The following is a 21171-nucleotide window of genomic DNA, read 5'->3' as shown; positions in this document are numbered from 1 at the left end:
CACACCCTGTAGGATGGCAGCTTAACCTCATAGGCTATTGGCTCTCATCCGGCACCTTAACTGAATCTTCTGCAGACGATTCCTCCATTCCCTCAAACCAGCTGCTTCTGGGTAATGGGGAGCATGGTAAATTCAGGGAATTTCATGGCCATGAGCTCTCCGCCACACTTCCTTCAACATGAAATGAGTCCCTCAGTCCAAAGGGATGGTGTTTGAGTTGCCATGATGAGGGATAAATAAAGCGTTGTCCGAGTCCACAAATGGTAGTGCTGAGAGAAGTGATGTGGCTGGAAAAACAAGTCCTTACATAAAACATGTGAGGATAAATCACTGCCCTTTCCATGATGGAAGGGGTCCAATGTCATCAAGCTGGCCACCGGGCAACTGCACCTTGTGGGAATGGCACCACATTAGGAGCTCAGCGTGGGTCCCTGCTGTGAGGGTTGGGCACTCAGCCATATGGATACCAAATCAGCCTCGGTGAGGAAAGGTCATGCTTCTGAGCCCCTCCATAGCCTCCATCTCTGCTGCCTCAGTCATCTGCCCACGGGCTGTTTGAGCAGCACTGGGGAAGGCCGGGGAGGAGGCCAATGGATGTCCTCAGAAGAGGCTGTCTCGTCCACCTGGGTACTGAGAGCCTCCTCCCCAGTAAGTGCCCATGAATGAATGAGCATTCATTCCCATGGGTACTCTGTGCCCATTCTGAGAAATCCATCCCCTTGCCTGTCCCCCAGGCCACCTGGAAAATTTTATTCAAGTCTCTAATTGTCCAGCCAACCCATTAGCTATAGCCTGTGAATCAATGTACAAGTTTTGCCTTCTGCAAGGATTTTTCTTCAATGCTGACTTTCTGGGCCTCTCCTTTGTCTGTAAAGCACTAGCTGTCTACCTCTGACGGGAGCTAGCACTCCAGGCAGAAAAATGTGTGGACCAGACCCACTTTTTCATTTTCTGTTGACTGATCACAAAATATTTTCCATTAGGGCGTAGTTGCAGGTTAAGAAATGTCGCAGGGCCGGGCGCAATGATTCACACCTGTAATCCCAGCATTTTGGGAGGCTGAGGTGGGCGGATCACTTGATGCCAGGAGTTCAAGACCAACCTGACCAACATGGTGAAACCCTGTCTCTACTAAAAATACAAAAGTTAGCTGGGCGTGGCAGTGCATGCCTGTAATTCTAGCTGCTCAAGAGGCTGAGAAGTGAGAATTGCTTGAACTTGGGAGGCAGAGGTTGTAATGAGCCAAGAGCATGCCACTGCACTCCAGCCTGGGCGACAGAGCAAGACTCTATCTCAAAAGAAAAAAAAGAAAAGAAAAAGAAAAAGAAATGTTGCAAAATATCTGGGCGCAGTGGTTTATGCTTGGAAGGCCGAGGTGTGTGGATCACCTGAGGTTGACTCGAGACCAGCTTGGCCAACATGGTGAAACCCCATCTCTACTAAAAATACAAAAATTAGCCAGGTGTGGTGGCACACGCCTGTAATCCCAGTACTTGGGAGGCTGATGTAGGAGAATCCTTGAACCCAGGAGGCGGAGGTCTCAGTGAGCTGAGATCGTGTCTTTGCACTACAGCCTGGATGACAGAGTGAGACTCTGTCTCAAAACAAAAAAAAGGAAAGAAATGTTGCAAAACAGTAGGAGCAAATACTATTAGAGTATAAGGCACCTACTCAGGAAGTTTACTTGTTTCTCCCAGAAATGTGTGGGCCTACTCTCATCTTACAATGGAATGCTGCTGGGTGTGTGTGTGTGTGTGTGTGTGTGTGTGTGTGTGTGTGTTTTGCGATAGAGCAAGACTCCGTCTCAAAAAAATAAATAAATAAAATAATAAATAAATAAATAGATAGATAAATAAAGATGTGGTTCAATGCCTTCTCACTTAGTGGTTCCCAATAAGAAATTTGGTGTCACTTTTATCTCTGTTTCTCTGTATGTAATGTGTCTTATTTCTCTGGGTGTGTTTGGTTTTTTGTTTTGTTTCTTTTTTTTTTTGAAACGGAGTTTTGCTCTTGTTGCCCAGGCTGGAGTGTAATGGTGCAATCTCGGCTCACCGCAACCTCCACCTCCCGGGCTCAAGTGATTCTCCTGCGTCAGCCTCCAGAATAGCTGGGATTACAGGCATGTGCCACCATGCCCGGCTAATTTTGTATTTTTAATAGAGACGGGGTTTCTCCATGATGGTCAAGCTGGTCTCGAACTCCCGACCTCAGGTGATCCGCCTGCCTTGGCCTCCCAAAGTGCTGGGATTACAGGCACGAGCCACCATGCCTGGCCTATTTTATTTCTTTATCACTGGTTTTGAGCAATTTGATGATGATGTGCCTTGGTGTTTTGTTGTTGTTGTTTTTCATATTTCCTGTTCTCAGGATTAACTGAACTTCTTGAATTTGTGAGATTGTAATTTTCATTGTGTTTGGAAATTTTTCAGTCATTTCTTCAAATATTTTTTCTGTTCCTCCACTTTCTTGCTCTTCTCCTTCAGGATCCCAATTATCCATGTATTGGGCCACTTGAAATAGTCCCACAGTTCACTGATGCTCTGTTCATGTTTTTGTTTTTTTTTCTCTCACTGTCTTATTCTGGATAAGTTTTATTGCTATTTCTTCAAATTCACTAACCTTTTGTTAAGTAATGTCTAATCTGCCATGAATCCCATACAGTATTTTTTAAATCCCAGAAATAGTTTTCTCATCTTTAGAAATTCTATTACAGTTTTAAAAAATGATTTTCATGATTCTATTAGCTTTTTCAAACACATGAAATACAGTTATAATAACATTTAATGTCTTTTTCTGATAATTCTAACATCTGTGTAAGTTCTGGGTTGGTTTTGATTAATTGATGACATCCTCATCATAGGTTGTGTTTTGAATGTCTGGTAATCTCTGACTGGATGCCAGACATTGTGATTTTACCTTTTTGGGTGCTGAATATTTTGTATTCCTACACATTTTCTTGAGCTTTGTTCTGGGATGAAATTACTTGGAAACTGTTTAATACTTTTGTGTCTTATATTTGTAATTTGTTAGGCAGAGCCGGAGCTGTGCTCAGTCTAGAGCTTTTTCTGGGATGCTGGGGGAAAGGCAAGTGGATGACTTCCTAGTGGTAGAATCCTATTACCAAGGTACAACTTTCTTGAGAATTCTATCCAATGCCAGTGAATTATTAGTTTTTCCAGTCTGGCCAGTGGAAAACAACACTACTCTCAGTCTGTGTGAGCATCAAGCACCATTTCCTCCAATCTTTTTTGGCACTATTTCCCCTAATCCAGCCTGTGGTAGCTTCCATCCGCACGAGCACTGGCCAGTGTGCTGCTGGATGCCTGAGGAGACTCTCTACCGATCTCCAGGGCTTTCTCTGTGCAGCTCACTCATTTATGGTACTCTGTCCTGAGAGGTCTAGCTGCCTTGGTCTCTCCAGTTTCTGCTCTGTCTCCTCACCTCAGGGAGTCCATTGAGCTCCCCCTCAGTTCCCCCTCCCTGGCAGGGCAGTCATAGAGCCACCTCTTTTCTTTACTGTGTCTCGGGGATAGGGATCACTGTCCTTTTTCAAAAATATGTATTTTTTCAGACAGAGTCTTGCTCTGTCACCCAGGCTGGAGTGCAGTAGTGCAAGCACGACTCACTGCAGCCTTGAACTCCTGGACTGAAGCAAGCCATCCTCCCATCTCAGCCTCCAGAGGAGCTGGAGCTACAGGTACGTACCACCACACCTGGCTAATTACTGTCCTTTGATGCCTGATTTCCAGTGTCATGAAAATCCTTGTTTTAGGTGTTTTGTCCATTTTCTTTCCCTTTTTTTTCATTGTTTCAGGTAAGAGAGTAAATCTGGTCCCGATCACACCATCTAGGCTAGAAGCAGAAATTAATTTGCTTTTTCTTTTTGAGGCAGAGTCTTGCTTGCTCTGTCACCCAGGCTGGAATGCAGTGGTGTGATCTTGGCTCACTACAACCTCTGCCTCCTGGGCTCAAGTGATGCTTCCACCTCAGCCTCCCAAGTAGCTGGGACCATAGGCACACACCACCACACCTGGCCAATTTTTGCATTTTTTGTAGAGATGGGGTTTTGCCATGTTGCCTGGGCTGGTCTCGAACTCCTGAGCTCAAGCAATCTGCCTGCCTTGGCCTCCCAAAATGCTGAGATTAACAGGCATGAGCCACTACACCTGGCCAAGAAAAAAGGAAAATTTATTGTTTCATGTAACCAGATCTCTCATTTTTCTCTTTCTTTCTCTAGCAGGTGTTGTGGCTGTTGATCTGAAGTCTCACCATCACAGCTTGTGTTGTAAAGCAAGGAGCAGCAAGCTACAGGTCTGCAGGCCAAATTTAGCCTACTGCTTGTTTTGTAAATAAAGTTTTACCGGCACACAGTCATGCTCATTTGTTTCTACATTGTCTATGGCTGCTTTCTTGCTATAATGGTAGATGCAGAGACTGTAGGGTTCATAAAACCTGAAACATTTATTCTCTGGCCTTTTACAGAAAAAGTTTACCTGCCCCTGGTCTAAAGGAAAGGACAAGAAATTATCTCTCCCAGTTTTAGTATGAAACATTCTTTTTATTTTTTATTTTATTTATCATTATTACTATCTTTGAGATGGAGTCTTGTTCTGTTGCCCAGGCTGGAGTGCACTGGTGCAATCTCTGCTCACTGCACCCTCCGCTTTCCGGGTTCAAGTGATTCTCCTGCCTCAGCCTCCCAAGTAGCTGGGATTATAGGCATGCACCACCATGCCCAGCTAATTTTTATATTTTTAGTAGAGACGGGGTTTCACCATGTTGGCCAGGCTGGTCTTAAATTCCTGACCTGAAGTGATCCACCAGGCTCGGTCTCCCAAAGTGCTAGGATTGCAGGTGTGAGCCACTGCGCCCGGCCTTCTTTTTATTTTTCTTTTTATTTTTGAGATGGAGTCTCGCTCTGTCACCCAGGCTGGAGTGCAGTGGCACCATCTTGACTCACTGCAACCTCTGCCTCCTGGGTTCAAGTGGTTTTACTGCCTCATTCTCCAAAGTAGCTGAGATTACAGGTGTGCACAAGCACACCCAGCTAATTTTTTTATTTTTATTTTTGGTATTTTTAGTAGAGATGAGGTTTCACCATTTTGGTCAGGCTGGTCTTGAACTCCTGACCTCAAATGATCTGCCCGCCTTGGCCTCCCAAAATGCTGGGATTACATGTGTGAGCCACCATGCCCAGCCAGTATAAAACATTCTAAATAAGTTATCTGCTGAGGGAGCAAGATTGTTTGAGACCAGGAGTTCAAGACCAACTGGGGCGACATAGCAAGACTCCTTCTCTAAAAAAAATTTTAAAACTTAGCCAGATGTGGTGGCATACACCTGTTGTCCCCACTACTCTGGAGGCTGAGATGGGAGGACTGCTTGAGCCTAGCAGTTCAAGGCTGCAGTGAGCTATGATTGTGCCAAGGCACTTCAGCCTGGATGACAGAGCAAGACCGTGTCTCTAAAAAATAAATAGATAAATAAATACATAAACAAATAAGTTCTCTGGCCTGGCTTCAGTCACATGACTGAAGGGGGATGAAGTGCTGCTAGGGTCTTGGGTCACATGTCCACCCTGGTGCCAGCCCCTCTACAATCCTATGATCAGAGTGGAGCCGGAGCACAGACTCACAGGGTATGGGGCTCAGGAGAGAGAGAGAGTGAGGGCAGACCAATACAAGGACTGTCCACCAAAGGCATGATGACCTTTGTTGTACATTCGTAAATGTATAAGAACAGTAAATGGAAATTTCCAGGAGGCAAGAAGAGAGAGCAGATGTGGAATTCTCAAATGCTATGTCAGATCGCCATGTGTAGATTGTCAAGAGAAATGTTTGGGAATCTGTCCCACACTCAGGAATAAAAGATGAGAGTAGAAGAGAAAGTTTGGTCAGGTGATCCTGCCAGGGGACACAGAGGACGGGCACTCCTTCCTTCACTTTAAGCCTGTGAGGGTGGCTTCCAAGGGATTTCTCAGAGAGCTCAATATTTGGCGCTCCATTTGGAGGGCACAGTGGCAGGAAGGGCTCACGTGCTGTTTCGGAGGCTGCTGTGCTGGGACCTACCTGTTCACTAATGTTGGGGCGAGGAGTGTGCCAGTGTTTCCTGAGGACAGATGTGAGCTGGGTGGATGAGCAAGCACAAGACCCATGGATCCATTTAGGTCCTGTCCAAGAGTCCATCCGGAAGGGCAGAGGGCCCCTCCCCTCCACAGCCACCAGGTAAGCATCCACCCAGTGGCACATCTGCTTGAGTTAAAGGGACTTCAGGAGACAAAGCAGCAGGGAACCACCGAGGAGCCCATGAATGTTCCCAGGAGAGAGAGGGTCAGCTTTACCCTCTGCCGATCCAGATGGGATTGGAGCCCTTCCCCACTTCTCCCTTCCTCCCTTCCGGGTGGTGGTTCTAGATGGGCGGAAGTGGGCTGAACGAGTCGAGGGAGGTTTGGGGAAGGAGATGGCACCAGGCACAGCCCCCTTTCCCCTTGCTCATCTCAGGCCCTAAGGGGTCCAAGGGGGAAGATTTAACTTTGATTTTGAACCAGGGGATCTGCTCAGACTTTTTTTAAAAAAAACTTTTAATTAAGGTATCATACACATACAGTAACATGCAAATATTTAGAATACAGTTTGATGAATTTATACACATTTACAGACCCAACGTTACAAGATGGCTCTGATGAAGATACAGAATGTTCCCAGTCCCCTCTCCTTGTGCCTCCTTCCAGTTCATACCCCAAAGGCAACCAGTACTCTCACCTCTAATGCCAGATTGTTTTCACCTGCCTTTGAGAAATGAAGGTATTATATACACATACACACAGTGACATGCACTCATCTTAAGAAGACAGTTTGAAGAATGTTTACTTATGCGTACTCCCATGTAACTACTACCCAAATCCAGGCATAGAACATTACCAGCAGCCCAGAAGGTTCCTCGCCTTGTTCCAGTCAACAACTCCGGCATAGGCAGCCACTCCTCTTATTATTATTATTATTATTATTAAGACGGAGTCTCGCTCTGTTGCCCATGCTGGAGTGCAGTGGAGCAATCTTGGCTCACTGCAACTTTCGCCTCCTGGGTTCAAGCAACTTTCCTGCCGTAGCCTCTCGAGTAGCTGGGACTACACGCGCGCGCCACCACGCCCGGCTAATTTTTTGTATTTTAGTAAAGACGGGGTTTCACCGCGTTGCCCAGGCTGGTCTCGAACTCCTGACCTCAGGCAATCCGCCCACCTCGGCCTCCTAAAGTGCTGGGATTATAGGTGTGAGCCGCAGCGCCAGGCCCACTCCTATTTTTAGCTCCAGGGATTAGTTTTGCTTCAGGCTCCCTTAACCTCCTGCTTCAAACCCCTATCTGCCCCTTCATCGGCTCCACCTGGAGGCTTCCGCTTCCACGGAAGCATGATCCCTTCTCCTGCACCCGCGCGCCCCAGGAGCTCTCAGACACCCCCACGATTTCGGTGACCTTCCGCAAGCTCCAGGAACAGCCCCTCCTCTCCTGACGCCAAGGGTTTGTTGGGGTTCGGGGGTATCTCCATCAACCTCCCTCCCTCAGCCACCCAAATTAACCAATAATCTTAGTAAATGCAGCGACTCGCTAGGCAAACCCAGCCTGGAGACAAATATCCGGCCCCTTTCCTACCAAACTGTCACACCCAGGCATTGGTTTGCAGGCAGGGCTGGACAGTGGAAACTGAAACCCTCTGCAAGCCATCACGAATCCACCGGGCACTGGGGACGCTGGCTCCCGCCTTGGCAGCAGCCCCCAGAAGCCTGGGCCCTGACCCCACACCGTCTGGGCCTCAGTCTCTCATCGGTAAAGTCAGGGGTATGGCCCGAGTCTTCCAGGACGGCTTCGAGCTGGGACAAGCCGTTTTAAATAGCCCACACCCCGCCGAGGCCATCAGAGCTGCGCCTGCCGGGCCGCCCTCGACGCCCACCTCGGCCGGGCCGGTCCGGTCCGAGGCCCCGCAGGCAACATGTGCCCGCGGAGACTGCGGGACGGGGCTCGACGGCCTGAGATCACGACTCTGCCTCTCCGATACTTGGGGTCGTCTTCGGCCCCGGGGTCCGCGACGCACGCGGTCGGACCCCGAACACGGAAGGCACTGGGCCCGCAGGGCGAAGGCGCACACGCCCACCAGGCGCGCTCTGCGCATGCGCGGGCCCCGCAATCTCGGCGGCCCACTCGCCCCGCGCCCCCCCCCGCGCCGCTCCCCGGGCCCGGCCCTGCCTTCCCAGCATCCCGGCTCCCTACGGCAAGCGGCGAGGCCCGAGCCCGCCGGGAACAGGGAGCCGGGCGCGGGGCGGGGCGGCGCGCTGAGGTCAGCGCGGCGGCGGCCAGCCCCGCAGTGGTTGGCTGCGCCGGTGCTGGCCGCGCCCTGGTTGGCTGCGGGCCGCGGGGCTGGGCTGCCGGGTCGGGGCTGGGGTCGGGGCTCGGGCGCCGGCCGGGCTTGCGCAGCGCTAGGCTCCTCGCCGCTCCTAGTCTGCGGCGGCGGCGGCGGCGGCGGCGGCGGCGGCGGGGAGGGCGCGGCCGCGGGCGGGGCTGAGGGCGGCGGGCGGCGGGGTCGCGGCGAGGCGGAGGCGGGCCGCCCGAGCTGGGAGGGCGGCGGCGCCGAGGGGAGGAGAGCGGCCCATGGACCCGCGGGGCCCGGCGCCCCAGACTCTGCGCCGCCGGGACGGAGCCCAAGATGTCGGCCTAGGCCGGGGCGCGACGACGCGGACGGGGCGGCGAGGAGGCGCCGCTGCTGCCGGGGCTCGCGGCCGCCGAGACCCCGAGGGCGCGCCCTGACGGACTGGCCGAGCCGGCGGAGAGAGGCCGGCGCGTCGGGAGCGGGCCGCGCGGCACCATGTCGGCCAAGGTGCGGCTCAAGAAGCTGGAGCAGCTGCTCCTGGACGGGCCCTGGCGCAACGAGAGCGCCCTGAGCGTGGAAACGCTGCTCGACGTGCTCGTCTGCCTGTACACCGAGTGCAGCCACTCGGCCCTGCGCCGCGACAAGTACGTGGCCGAGTTCCTCGAGTGGGGTAAGTGCGCGCCGGCAGGGCCGGCCCTGCGGCCCTGCGACCCCCGCGCCCCAGCCCGCGTACCCCCACGCCCGCCCCTCCCCGCCCGGACAGACCCTGCCGCCCTCCTGCCCACCCAGCCCGTGGGCTTGGCCTCCTCGCCCCGGCAGCGCCCCCAGGCCCGCTGCCCGTCTCTCTCCAGCCGCTCCGTGCGCCCTCGTTCCTCCGCTAGCTCTTCATCCCTCCTTGCCCTCCCTAGCCTCGACATCCGCGTTCGATCGTCCCGCCCCCTCATCCTGCCCCTTGGAGCCACATCCTACGTTCCCACTCCCACCCCCTCCCCCCCGCCAGGCCCTCGCCCTGGCCGCTTCCTAGATCCACCCTCCGAGTCTGGATATCATTTCCTGCAGCACTCACTGGGATATCCGCCCCCGCCCCCGCCCCCGCACCTCGCCTTTGGGGTCCAGAGGCAGCCTGGAGTTAGTTCCCTTTCCCCACCCCACGCTCCTCTGCGTTGTGGGGGCAGCTGGGTGTGCTTTCTGCATCTGCCTCGCCCACTGCCCCGTGGGACCCCCTTGCGTCCCCAGGGAGCCCAGCTCTATCGGCCCCTCCTGGATGACAGCCTGTCTACATCCTCTTGTTGGCCAGAGCCTGAACACCCACTTTGCCGTAACACCTTCAAGGGAATTTTAAGGTTAAGGCTTTATTTTAAATAAACCATGCAAGAGGACTTTTTTTTTTTTTTTAATTCCAATTCTGCTAGACCTTTGTGATATTTGGAGGGGTAGCTGGAGCTATCACTTAAAAACTTTCTCATCTGAATTTTGCATGTCTTCTCTAGTTCTTCCGGGATCTATAATGTTTTAATCATTGGTCAGCTAACCTGTTATGCTTTTTTAGGACAAAAATTTGATTAAACCATTTAACGATAATTAGGATCCTAAAGACAGGTAGAAGTGCAGGGTGAAACTCTTTTACTTCATCTCTCCCTAACAGGGGTGTGCTGTCAAGACCCTCAGACTATCTCACCTAAAACCACTGAGTAAGAGGAGGAAATGCGTATGTTCAGGCCAGACCTATGAAAACCTTATCCTTGGGTCATTTGCGTCACTGGGCTAGGGCTGTTCAGTTTGAACCAGTAATTTCTAATCTTTGGGGCTGATAAAGCTGATATTTATACGAAGAAACAAATTAAAGTGTTCCACAGTGAGGCCTCCTACTCTGCCAGATTGGTGACTGGAATTTGGAATTTTGTTTATAAATAAAACTTAAGTTGCAATATTCTTTAGAGGGCTTCTGTTGGATTACTCTGTAGTGAAATGTTACACGGTATCTTGTGAGAGCAGCAGTAGAAAGAGGTCCTGAGATCAAGGACAGCCTGTGATGCTTTATTTCCGTGGGAACCACCATTCTTGGTTACTTATAGTATCAGTAAATTAGGAGTATTTGTTTTCTAGCGTCCTTTGTCAGTGACACGATTTCCAACTGAATAATTAATTGACTTCACCGTTGCTTTGAAAGTGAGGTCTTTGGTGCATGTTAAAATCTGAATATTTTGTTTACCGTTTCTTTTTTTTGGAGACAAGAGTCTTGCTCTGTTGCCTAAGCTGGAGTGCAGTGGCATGATCTCGGCTCACTGCATCCTCCACCTCCTGGGTTCAAGTAATTCTCCTGCCTCAGCCTCCCGAGTAGCTGGGACTACAGGCACGCACCACCATGCCCGGCTCATTTTTGTATTTTTAGTGGAGAAGGGGTTTCACAGTGTTGGCCAGGCTGGTCTTGTACTCCTGACCTCGGGTGATCCACCTGCCTCGGCCTCCCAAAGTGCTGGGATTACAGGCGTGAGCCACTGCACCCAGCTTGTTTACCCTTCCTTTCTGATCACTCGATCTTGAAACCCACACAGTTCCACTGTCAGGTTCAACTTGGTGCACCACCTGTGAGTGTGACTGGGAGGAGGAAGCAGAGGGAAAGTTGGTTTTGCTGGGAAGGTGTGGTCCCACTGGCCTCTGGCCGGGGACCTAGAAGGAGATTAGTCTGAAGGCGGGGGCCCTGTGGGCCATTGTGCAGCCACCTCTCTCCACCAGGCATTACTGGTGGGCTTCCCTGGAGGAAGCTCTTCTCAGCATGTGTGGAGATCATTTTTATGAGATCTGACCTTTCCAGATCTAAACAGGAACGTGCTATAACATAGACATATTTTCAAAGTTGTATTCTGGCTCTTTGGAAATTGTGATTACAAACTACATTATTCTCAGGAACTCAGTTTGCACAAAAGTATAAACTTTCAATTATAGAGAAGAATGGACTTAGAAGGTGGTGTTTTAATGAAATATCAATATATTTTACAAGTATTTAAACTCATGTTAACATATACATCATTGTAACTCTAAAGTGGTGTATTTCTAGTTAACATATGTGTGAAGTTAGTATTTAATGTTGCTTGGAATTGCCTAGTTGTTTCGATTGGAAAGCACAGAATAATGTTTTTGAATAAAACTGTTTATAGAGCAATATTAGGTACTCTTAACTTCCAAGTGGAATTACTTCTGCTCAGGAAACACATATAGGCTGTCAATCAGTGGACTGTTCAGTTTTTGGATTCACCACTCCATGACATTTGAAACCTCTGATATGTCGATTCCTGTCACATGGAAAAGCCAACCTTTCCCCACTTCCCAAGTCTTGCCAGGTATCTAATGACAATTATGGAGAATTCTTGAAACTTAAGGAAGAAAAGTAGCTGATTCAGCCCAGAGGCTTAATGGGGAATATGTGAGGAAATTTGGAAAGTATAGGTAGTAAACTTTTTAAGTTTTAAAGGAAGATTATGGCCTGGTGCAGTGGCTCATGCCTGTAATCCCAGCACTTTGGGAGGCCAAGGTGGAGGATTGGTTGAGCCCAGGAAGACAAGACCAGCCTGAGCAACCTGACAAAACCCAGTATCTATAATAAATGTAAAAATAAATTTTACAAAAATAATAAAAATTAGCTGGGCATGGTGGCACACACCTGTAGTCCCAGTTACTCTGGAGGCTATGGTGGGAGGATCACTTTAGCCTGGGAGGTCAAGGCTGCAATGAGCAGTGATCATGCCACTACACTCCAGCCTGGGCGATAGAGTGAGACCCTGTCTCAAAAATAAATAAAATATGATTATTTTTGGCTCATAGTTTCTTATTGCCACAGTGGTTGCATGGGACAAGAGTCATTTCAACTTTTTTTTTTTTTTTTTTTTTTTTGAGACGGAGTCTCACTCTGTCACCCAGGCTGGAGTGTGGTGGCGAGATCTCGGCTCACTGCAAGCTCTGCCTCCTGGGTTCATGCCGTTCTCCTGCCTCAGCCTCCTGAGTAGCTGGGACTACAGGCGCCCACCACCACGCCCAGCTAATTTTTTTGTATTTTTAGTAGAGACAGGGTTTCACCGTGTTAGCCAGGATAGTCTAGATCTCCTGACCTCGTGATCTGCTGCCCTCGGCCTCCCGAAGTGCTTGGATTACAGGTGTGAGCCACCGTGCCTGGCCGAGTCATTTCAACTTTCATTGTAGGTTTTTGTCTTTAATTTTCCTATAGCTTGATTGGTTTCCTGTGTGAAATCTGGGACCTTAATGCCCTGCTTTGCATGTATATTCTTTTCTTTTCTTTTTGAGACAGAGTCTCACTCTGTTGCCTAGGCTGAAGTGCAGTGGTGCGATCTTGGCTCACTGCAACCTCCGCCTCCCGGGTTCAAGCAGTTCTCTGCCTCAGTCTCTCGAGTAGCTGGGATTATAGGTGCCTACCACCACGCCTGGCTAATTGTTGTATTTTTAGTGAAGACGGGGTTTCACCATCTTGGCCAGGCTGGTCTTGAAGTCCTGACCTCGTGATCCACCCTCCTTGGCCTCTCAAAGTGCTGGGATTACAGGCATGAGCCACCGTGCCCGGCCTTGCATGTATATTTCTTTAAGCTATTTTGAAAATATCTTGATACCATTTGAAGCAGAATATATGAAACACTTTACAGTTTCCAAAAGTAAATAGCAACAAATACGGACAACTCAGTGAGATGAATTTGTTGTCTTTCATCTTTGTCATATACAAATACTGTCTCATGTGTTAAATATTTTTCCACAGCTTATTTGTAACAGCAAATGTTGCGTTTGGATGGAGCTGATGTTTGAAATCCTAGCCTATGGGCATTGGACAGGCCACAGTGGTCCTCTGCCCTGGCTGCTGTGTGGCCTACAGACCAGGAGGGAGGCCTCAGGCTTGGTGCTGGTGTCACAGAGGCGGACCGTGGGTTTCCGGTTCCCAGTCCGGGCATCTTCTCTTGCGATGTGCTTCCTTTTCATGAATAGAATTAATCCTCCTAGTCTTCTGGGTGGTTCCTCATTTGTGGCTTTTCTCACCATGAGTGTGACAGTATCTTCTCACAGTCCTCCTCCATGGATGTGAATGCCCGTAGCTGTTAGTGTGGGAATGGCCAGCCCAAGGTGTGAGTGGGATGATGCCACCGAATTTAATAAGTAAAGCTTAACTGACACGGTGCTAAACATCTCATAATAAAAAGTGCTGGGATTACAGGCGTGAGCCACTGTGCCCGGCTCAAATACATTTTTATCTTAATGATTTCTCTGGATACAATGTTTGCATGACATGGGAACACTTCTTAAAAATAACAGACTTAAGAAATAGATCTTTTGAGTAAGATCTGAATTATAGGGAAATGTTAGGATTGCATGATAAAAATTAGTTTAACATAATTTAGATCATGTAGATTCTATGGTAGCTGTTTGATACTGACTATAATAGCATGAGATAGGACAGCTGAAACCATTAAACATTAACAACCCAGCCCTACCTTTTCTGTCTTTAAAGTTCAGGCTGGGTGTGGTGGCTCACACCTGTAATCCCAGCACTTTGGGAGGCCAAGGTGAGTGTATCAGGAGTTTGAGACCAGCCTGGTCAACAAGGTGAAAACCTATCTGTACTAAAAATACAAAAATTAGCCGGGTGTGGTGGCGTGCGTAGTCCCAGCTACTTAGGAGGCTGAGGCAGGAGGATCTCATGAACCCAGGAGGTGGAGGTTGCGGTGAGCTGAGATTGCGCCACTGCACACCAGCCTGGGCAACAGAGCAAGACCCTGTCTCCAAAAAAAAAAAAACACCTGTTCCTTCCATGATAGTTGGGCTTTACAGTGAGCAGCAGTGTCTCTTAAATCTAGACTTCAAATAAATAAAATAGGATTTGAAGAAATAGTTCTCACTTCAGGATACCACTGCGTGAGCTACCTGAAAAAGTTTAAAATGTGCAGTGAATTGCCCTTCAGGCAAAATACTCAAATGCATGTAAATTACAGAACTCACAACACTGCAGGGTTGACAGAGAGCTCCTCTGCTTGCCTCCGCCCTGCCTCTTGTTGCCAAGCCAGGTGCCCTTAGATGTCTCCTGTTTGCGCTGACATTAGTGATGCTGGATAAACAGGCAGGCACACAGGACTGTTAATTCCAAACTATATTAAATACAGTGAAACTGTCAAATGCTTTTCTCTGAAAAGAGACAGAAAGCTTTTTTTTTTTTTTTTTTAGCTGGAAGAGACTAAAAACAATGTTACCATGTAATCTCATCCCAAAACCCATAACATACTACCTATTAGTCCTTGACTGCGTTTGTTTTATTCTTAGATTCTGAGTGTTATGGGATAGCAGTATGTTATGGTTACCTTAAACTTGTGTGAGAAACTCACAGAAAGTATCTCTTGCTAATGGGAATGGATGAGAGGAAACACTCTCTCCTGAAATCTAAAATCAGAAGTGTTTTGGGAATGTGAACTGCGTGTAGTAATCTTCCCCCCCCCCCCCCCCGGCCCCATACACTAGCCACTAACTAGGAGATAAAGGTCAAGTTTCAGTTTGATTTTAAACAATCTGTGTTGAACGTTAGGTTTTTGGTTAGTTTTATTGATTGGTAGGTAACTGTGGCAACAAAATTGTTTTTTGATTAAAACTGCAAAAAGAATCGATATGTAATAGAGAACTTCTTTGGATTTTTGTTTTTCTTAGGAATTAGAAATTCAAAGATAGATTTGAATGGAATGATATAATTTCATTCAAATTCGGTCCTTGGATTGGTGTGTCTTTGGAGAACATTTGGGACCTATTGTAAGGTGATTCCCAGTGTTAATTTAGATGATGATTTCCCTGACCTCCAAAATCGCAGAGTCATAGGTTGGAAAACTGTTAGGAATTTTTTTTTTCCCCTCAAGACAGGGTCTTGCTCTGTTACCCAGGCTGGAGTGTCGTGGCTCTGTCATGTCTCACTGCAGCCTTGACTTCCCAGGCTCAGGCAGTCCTCCAGCCTCAGCCTCCTGAATAGCTGAGACTATAGGCATACACCACTACACCTGGCTAATTTTTTATTTTTTGTGGAAATGAGGTCTTGCCGTGTTGCCCAGGGTGAAATTGAACTTAGGCTCAAGTAATCCTGCTACCTTGGCCTCCCAAATGTTGGGATTATAAGTGTGAGCCACTGCGCTCCGCTATGTTAGGAATTTGGGGAGGTCCTGTTAACCTGCCCTCCAGCCCACTCCCCACTCACGTTAGGTAAACCAGGTTCTGAGCATTTGCCCTAACCGTTTCTGGGCAAGCAGCCCTCTAACCAGCATTTCTGTCCTTCACAGGACTGTGGTCAGCCTCAGGCCTCCTTGCAGGTGCCTGCTTTGAAATATCTTTATTTTATTTTAGCCTTTTCTTTCTATTCTCATTGTCAGTGACCTAGGTAAAGCTCTCAAGTCCTCAGGCCTAAATGAATGCCTTTCCCACTTGAAGTTTTAAATACCTCTGCCAGATCAGTCTCAAACTCTCTTCATCTCTCTGCCTTTCCAAAACTACAATGCCTTCATATTCTGTTGCCTTTAAAATAAAAAGTCTGATATCCACAATTCAGTATTAGAATTTGAAATTGACCCCAAAAGACACATCTAATCTTGGTTTTAGAAGTTAAGGTTATGGCCGGGTGCATTGGCTCATGCCTGTAATCCCAGCACTTTGGGAGGTCGAGACGGGTGGATCACAAGGTCAGTAGTGCAAGACCAGCCTGGCCAACATGGTGAAACCCCGTCTCTACTAAAAATACAAAAACTAGCCGGGCTGGTGGCGCACGCCTGTAATCCCAGCTACTCAGGAGGCTGAGGCAGGAGAATCGCTTAAACCCGGGAGGCGGAGGTTGCAGTGAGCTAAGGTCGCGCCATTGCTCTCCAGCCTGGGCAACGAGCAAAATGTTGTCTCAAATAAATAAAAAAAGTTAAGGTTAACAGCACTTCCCACCATGCCCCATGGGGTGATTTTCTTTAAACATCATTTAACTTTTATCAATGTAATGCATTTACTTAGTTTTGGAAACTAAGCAGTACTACTGGGTTGTAATGCAAGACAGCAGTCCCTCTACCAGTTGCTTGCTCCGCGCTCCAACTTCCCACAGACTACCACTTTTAACTCCTCTGTTTCTACTTATCGTTTTAGTTAGGATCACATTTAGATGCCAGTAATGGAGAACAAAGTGACAGTGACTTAAATAAAATCACGTTGATTTCTGTCACGTGAAGTTGACGTGTCAGCAGTCAGTGCTGGTTGGACAGCCTTGCTCCAAGAGGCCTCCGGGGCTGCGGCCTTTTCCCACTCTCAGGCCACCATCCGAGACGGTGGCCATCCCACCCTCCTTCAGACAAGAAGGCCGGGGGTGGGATGTTACTATAGAGGAACCTTGGATATTGGTGGGTGCTTAGCAATGCCTGCCTTAAATTTCATATTTCTGTGTAGCATGCTGGTACTGCTAATTTCTGATTTTTCCATTTTAGACATTGCTGACTTCTGCTGTAGAAGAGGCTTTAGAACTGTTGTACATTGTCCCTCCACTGCCTGAAACACATTCACCCCTTGCTCTTTTCCTTTGTCCCAAATATGTTTATATAATTTTGTTTAAACTGGTAATTCAGTGTCTACATTCTTATTGTTAGGTAACTGTCTTCACAGCTAAGCCATGTAAGATACAATTTACTAAGGGAAATATTTTTGTGTTATTGGAGTGAATTTTCTTTCTTTTCTTTTCTTATAATAATCTCATGGAGTAAATTTTTTTTTTTTTTTTTTGGAGATGGAGGCTCATTCTTTGCCCAAGCTGGAGAGCAGTGGCATGATCTTGGCTCACTGCAGCCTCCGCCTCCCGGGTTCAGGTGATTCTGCTGCCTCAGTCTCCCGAGTAGCTGGGATTACAGGCACCCGCCATCACACCTGGCTAATTTTTTTTTTTTTTTTTGAGACGGAGTCTTGCTCTGTCGCCCAGGCTGGAGTGCAGTGGCGCGATCTCGGCTCACTGCAAGCTCCACCTCCTGGGTTCACACCATTCTGCCTGAGCCTCTCGAGTAGCTGGGACTACAGGCACCCGCCACCACGCCCAGCTAATTTTTTTTTTTCCTTTTTTTTTGTATTTTTAGTAGAGACGGGGTTTCACCGTGTTAGCCAGGATGGTCTCGATCTCCTGACTTCGTGATCCACCTGCCTCATCCTCCCAAAGTGCTGGGATTACAGGCGTGAGCCACCGCACCCAGCCACGCCTGGCTAATTTTTGTGTTTTTAGTACAGATGGGGTTTCACCATGTTGGCCAGGCTGGTCTTGAACTCCTGACCTCAAGCAGTCCACCCACATTGGCCTCCTAAAGTGCTAGGATTGCAGGAATGAGCCACCGCTCCCGGCCGAATTTTCTTTAGCTTCATTTTCAATGTACAGTCATGAATTTAGTGCCAGGCTTTTAACTAGAACTCCTCCATTAAACACCTCAAATAATCTTATCACCCTCATCCCTTCCAGGCCTGCCACTTTTCTGTTTCAGCCTGGGCCGTGTGTCCTCCAGGCCTGCTACTGAGCAGTCCTCCTCGGAGTGCTTTTCATTCCTTGCAGGGATTCTTTGTGTCTTTTTTCCTCTGTTGAATTCCCCTTTCTGGATTCTGTGTCTTTTATCTTTTGGTGGAGTGAATCTTCTAGTAGCTTCCTGAGAAAGAACATCAGAGGTAAATTTTTTGAACCAGGTCTGTCTGAAAATGCTCTTTTTTTTTTTTTTTTTGGAGACACAGTCTTGCTCTGTTGCCCAGGCTGGAGTGCAGTGGTGCGATCTTGGCTCACTGCAACCTCCGCCTCCCAGTTCAAGCAGTTCTCCTGCCTCAGCCTCCCGAGTAGCTGGGACTACAGGTGCACACCGCCACACCCGGCTAATTTTTTGTATTTTAGTAGAGACAGGGTTTCACCGTGTTGCCCAGGCTGGTCTCGAACTCCTGAGCTCAGGGAATCTGCCCGCTTCGGCCTCCCCAAGTGTCAGGATTACAGGCATGAGTCACTGTGCCTGGCTGAAAATGCCCTTTCTTCTCTCACATTTGAATGATGCTTTGCCTGGGTACAGAATTCTATGTTGGAAGTCATTGTTCCTCAGAAGTTTGAAAGCATGGAGGCATTGCTGCCTACACTGAGAGTGTTGGTAATGAGAAGTCTGAGACCACGATGGTTTCCAAGTCTCGGTGTGGGACTTTTCTTTTGTAAAATCTCTGGAAGCTTTCAGGGAACTCTTGTTTATCTCTAATGTTCTTTGGTGGGTCTTTTCGATTGGGAGGCTTGGGTCCTTCAGCTCTGGGAAACTTTTGTTGATAATACTGTAGTTTTAATGTTTGTTCTAATTTTTTTTTTTTTTTTTTTGAGACAGAGTCTTACTCTGTTGCCCTGGCTGGAGTGCAGTGGCGTGATCTGAGCTCACGGGAACCTCCGCCTCCCAGGTTCAAGTGATTCTCGTGCCTCAGCCTCCCAAGTAGCTGGGATTACAGGTGTCTGCCACCAAGCCCGGCTAATTTTTGTATTTTCAGTAGAGATGGGATTTCACCATGTTGGCCAGGCTGGTCTCGAACTCCTTATCTCGTGATCCACCTGCCTTGGCCTCCCAAAGTGCTTGGGATTACAGGCGTGAGCTGCCGCGCCCAGCCAAGAACACTTAAAAATGAAAGATACAGTGTCAGAAACAAAAATTCAATGTAAGGCTGGGCGCGGTGGCTCACGCCTGTAATCCCGGTACTTTGGGAGGCCGAGGCAGGTGGATCAACTCTCAGGAGTTGGAGATCAGCCTGGCCAACATGGCAAAACCTGTCTCTACTAAAAATACAAAAACTAGCCGGGCATGGTGGCAGGTGCCTGTAATCCCAGCTACTCTGGTGGCTGAGGCAGGAGAATCGCTTGAACCCAGGCGGCAGAGGTTGCAGTGAGCCGAGATCACGCCACTGCACTCCAGCCTGGGTGACAGAGAGAGACTGTCTCCAAAAAAAAGTGGTGTTGTTCTCAGTATTCCTTTTTATAACATCCTCTTTCTGTTTCATGAAGGCGATGCATTTTAGACACATTTCTCTTTGTTTAATGTTTTATTGATTCCTGCACACGTTTGTTATGTAGACGTTTCCCTTTGCCTCCTACCTTGTCTGTTTCCTGTGCGTTCTTTTTCACCTGTTTTCTACTTTGGTCATTCTCTTTGTTAGAGGCTCCTCTCCGAAAATCTGGTGGTTATTGGCTGTCTTTCCATGATTATGAGTGGGATGATTGGAAACCACCTGTATGCATGGGGCCGACTTTAAGTGTTGAGTCTCACCATGAGGAAATAGAGCATGGACCCTGCCAATTTGAGGGCCACTGCCAGAAGTTAGTGATAGAATTCTTTATTTTGGGGCTGTAAGTCTCCCCAGAGAGGAGTTTCCAGTCTCCTGCTTGGGGTTTAGGGGTTGGGGGGCATAGCTGTCAGTTTCTGGGAAGGTGGCTGAGGTGGAGGAGGGCTGGTGGGGGAGGATCTGACTGCTTCTCCCACAGACTTGAAGCGGGTGCTCTTTTGTGCCCATTACCCTCAGGCCTTCAGAGATCCTAGTGCCTCTTCTCATTCCCCAGTCTCGTTGCCCCTGCTGCACAGTTAAGTTCTGGTTTTCTGGCTTTGCTGAGTTAGACACCACTCGTCCGTTTGCTTTTTCCCACAGTGCAAAATTGTGTTGACATTTCTAGTCTGCTGTCATCCCTTGTCATTCACTTAGCAAATATTTTTTAAGGACTTAAGATGTGCTAGGCATTGCAGCAGTGAAGAAAACAAAATTCCTGTTCTCCTGGAGCTCACGTTGTCCTTGAGGCTCGTGGCGGTGTGATTATGCGCCGCTGTGGTTTCCAGGTGTGCGAGACGCCCCAGCTCTCATCTCTGCACGAAGTCAGAGTGTAGTTCCTCTTTGTTTTGATTTGGATATGTTGCTGTTCCTATTCTTACATTTACTTAGTTGAAAGAGTCCCCCATGAGTAGAAGGAGGAAATGGGACGAAGGGAGAGCAGGTTTTTCTTTTTTCTCTCGTGATTGTAAAGCATTGGAGGAGAGAGAGGAGAAGGGGGTTATGAGAATGTGAAGAAGCAGGGAGTACCTGAAGGAAGTGTTGAAAGTGGAAAAACGGTGGCTGGACAGCGCCTGCTCCTCGGGTGGCTGGACAGCTCCTGCTGCTCGGGGCTGGGAGGTTGCAGGGGTCCCTGGAGAGACCATGTGATGGGGGGGGTTGTTCACAGCTGGGCTTTTGTGACATAGGAGTTGCCTGTAGAAACTTCATCTTTCTGAAAATGTCATAGAGCTGTGTTTAACCTCCAGAGCTTTTGGTATGTAGGAAATCACTCATTGAAAATAAACCAGAGCAGAATAAGAAATATTCTTGCCCCTCATCATTCTCTAAAAATATAAATAACATAGTGAGATGCAAAGGTGACTAGAACTCCCTTACCACAGCACCCAAAACAGCACTTCAGGGTCCTTGCTGTGTTGTACTTCACCCTTGTTAGTGCGAAATCATTGAATTAAAATAATTCAGTCTATCACTTTGTTTAAAAAATTGGTGAGCCGAATTTATTTTTCAACATTTATTTATTTGTTTATTATTTTAGAGACAGTCTCCCTATGTTGGCCAGGCTGGTCTTGAACTCCTGAGCTCAAGGGATCCTCTTGCCTCGGCCTCCCAAAGTGCTGGCATTACAGGTGTGAGCCACCACACCTGACCCACCTTATACTTTAATTTGAAATACCATTTCTATTGATGCTTTACTATTGAGAAAGATGTTGATTTTATCAGTGGTTATGCAGCAA

The 21171-nt window shown here is 48.2% G+C and overlaps 1 protein-coding gene and 1 long non-coding RNA gene across 5 annotated transcripts in view; one reads left to right on the top strand and one right to left on the bottom strand.

Annotated features, from left to right (window-relative positions):
• Positions 1 to 8437: 8437 nt before the first annotated feature.
• CDC42BPB (CDC42 binding protein kinase beta) overlaps positions 8438 to 21171 on the top strand; it is a 130225-nt gene continuing 117491 nt past the window's right edge. For 2 of the 4 annotated variants that reach the window (XM_009249511.4, XM_002825127.6), the window contains exon 1: positions 8438 to 9029. In XM_009249511.4, coding sequence (XP_009247786.2) covers positions 8855 to 9029 — 175 coding nt within the window. In that variant the 5' untranslated portion in view covers positions 8438 to 8854. The remainder of the gene's footprint in view (positions 9030 to 21171) is intronic. The other 2 variants (XM_054530917.2, XM_054530916.2) reach the window with 1 other exon arrangement.
• LOC129049949 (uncharacterized) lies at positions 13050 to 20604 on the bottom strand. The gene is made up of 2 exons (XR_008513374.2): positions 20465 to 20604; positions 13050 to 13452 (listed from the first exon to the last, which is right to left on the bottom strand). It is a non-coding gene; the product is annotated as an uncharacterized LOC129049949 (long non-coding RNA).

The sequence above is a fragment of the Pongo abelii genome, chromosome 15 (assembly GCF_028885655.2).
Source record: "Pongo abelii isolate AG06213 chromosome 15, NHGRI_mPonAbe1-v2.0_pri, whole genome shotgun sequence".
NCBI lineage: Eukaryota > Metazoa > Chordata > Mammalia > Primates > Hominidae > Pongo > Pongo abelii.
This window is presented reverse-complemented; position numbering and strand designations above follow the sequence as displayed.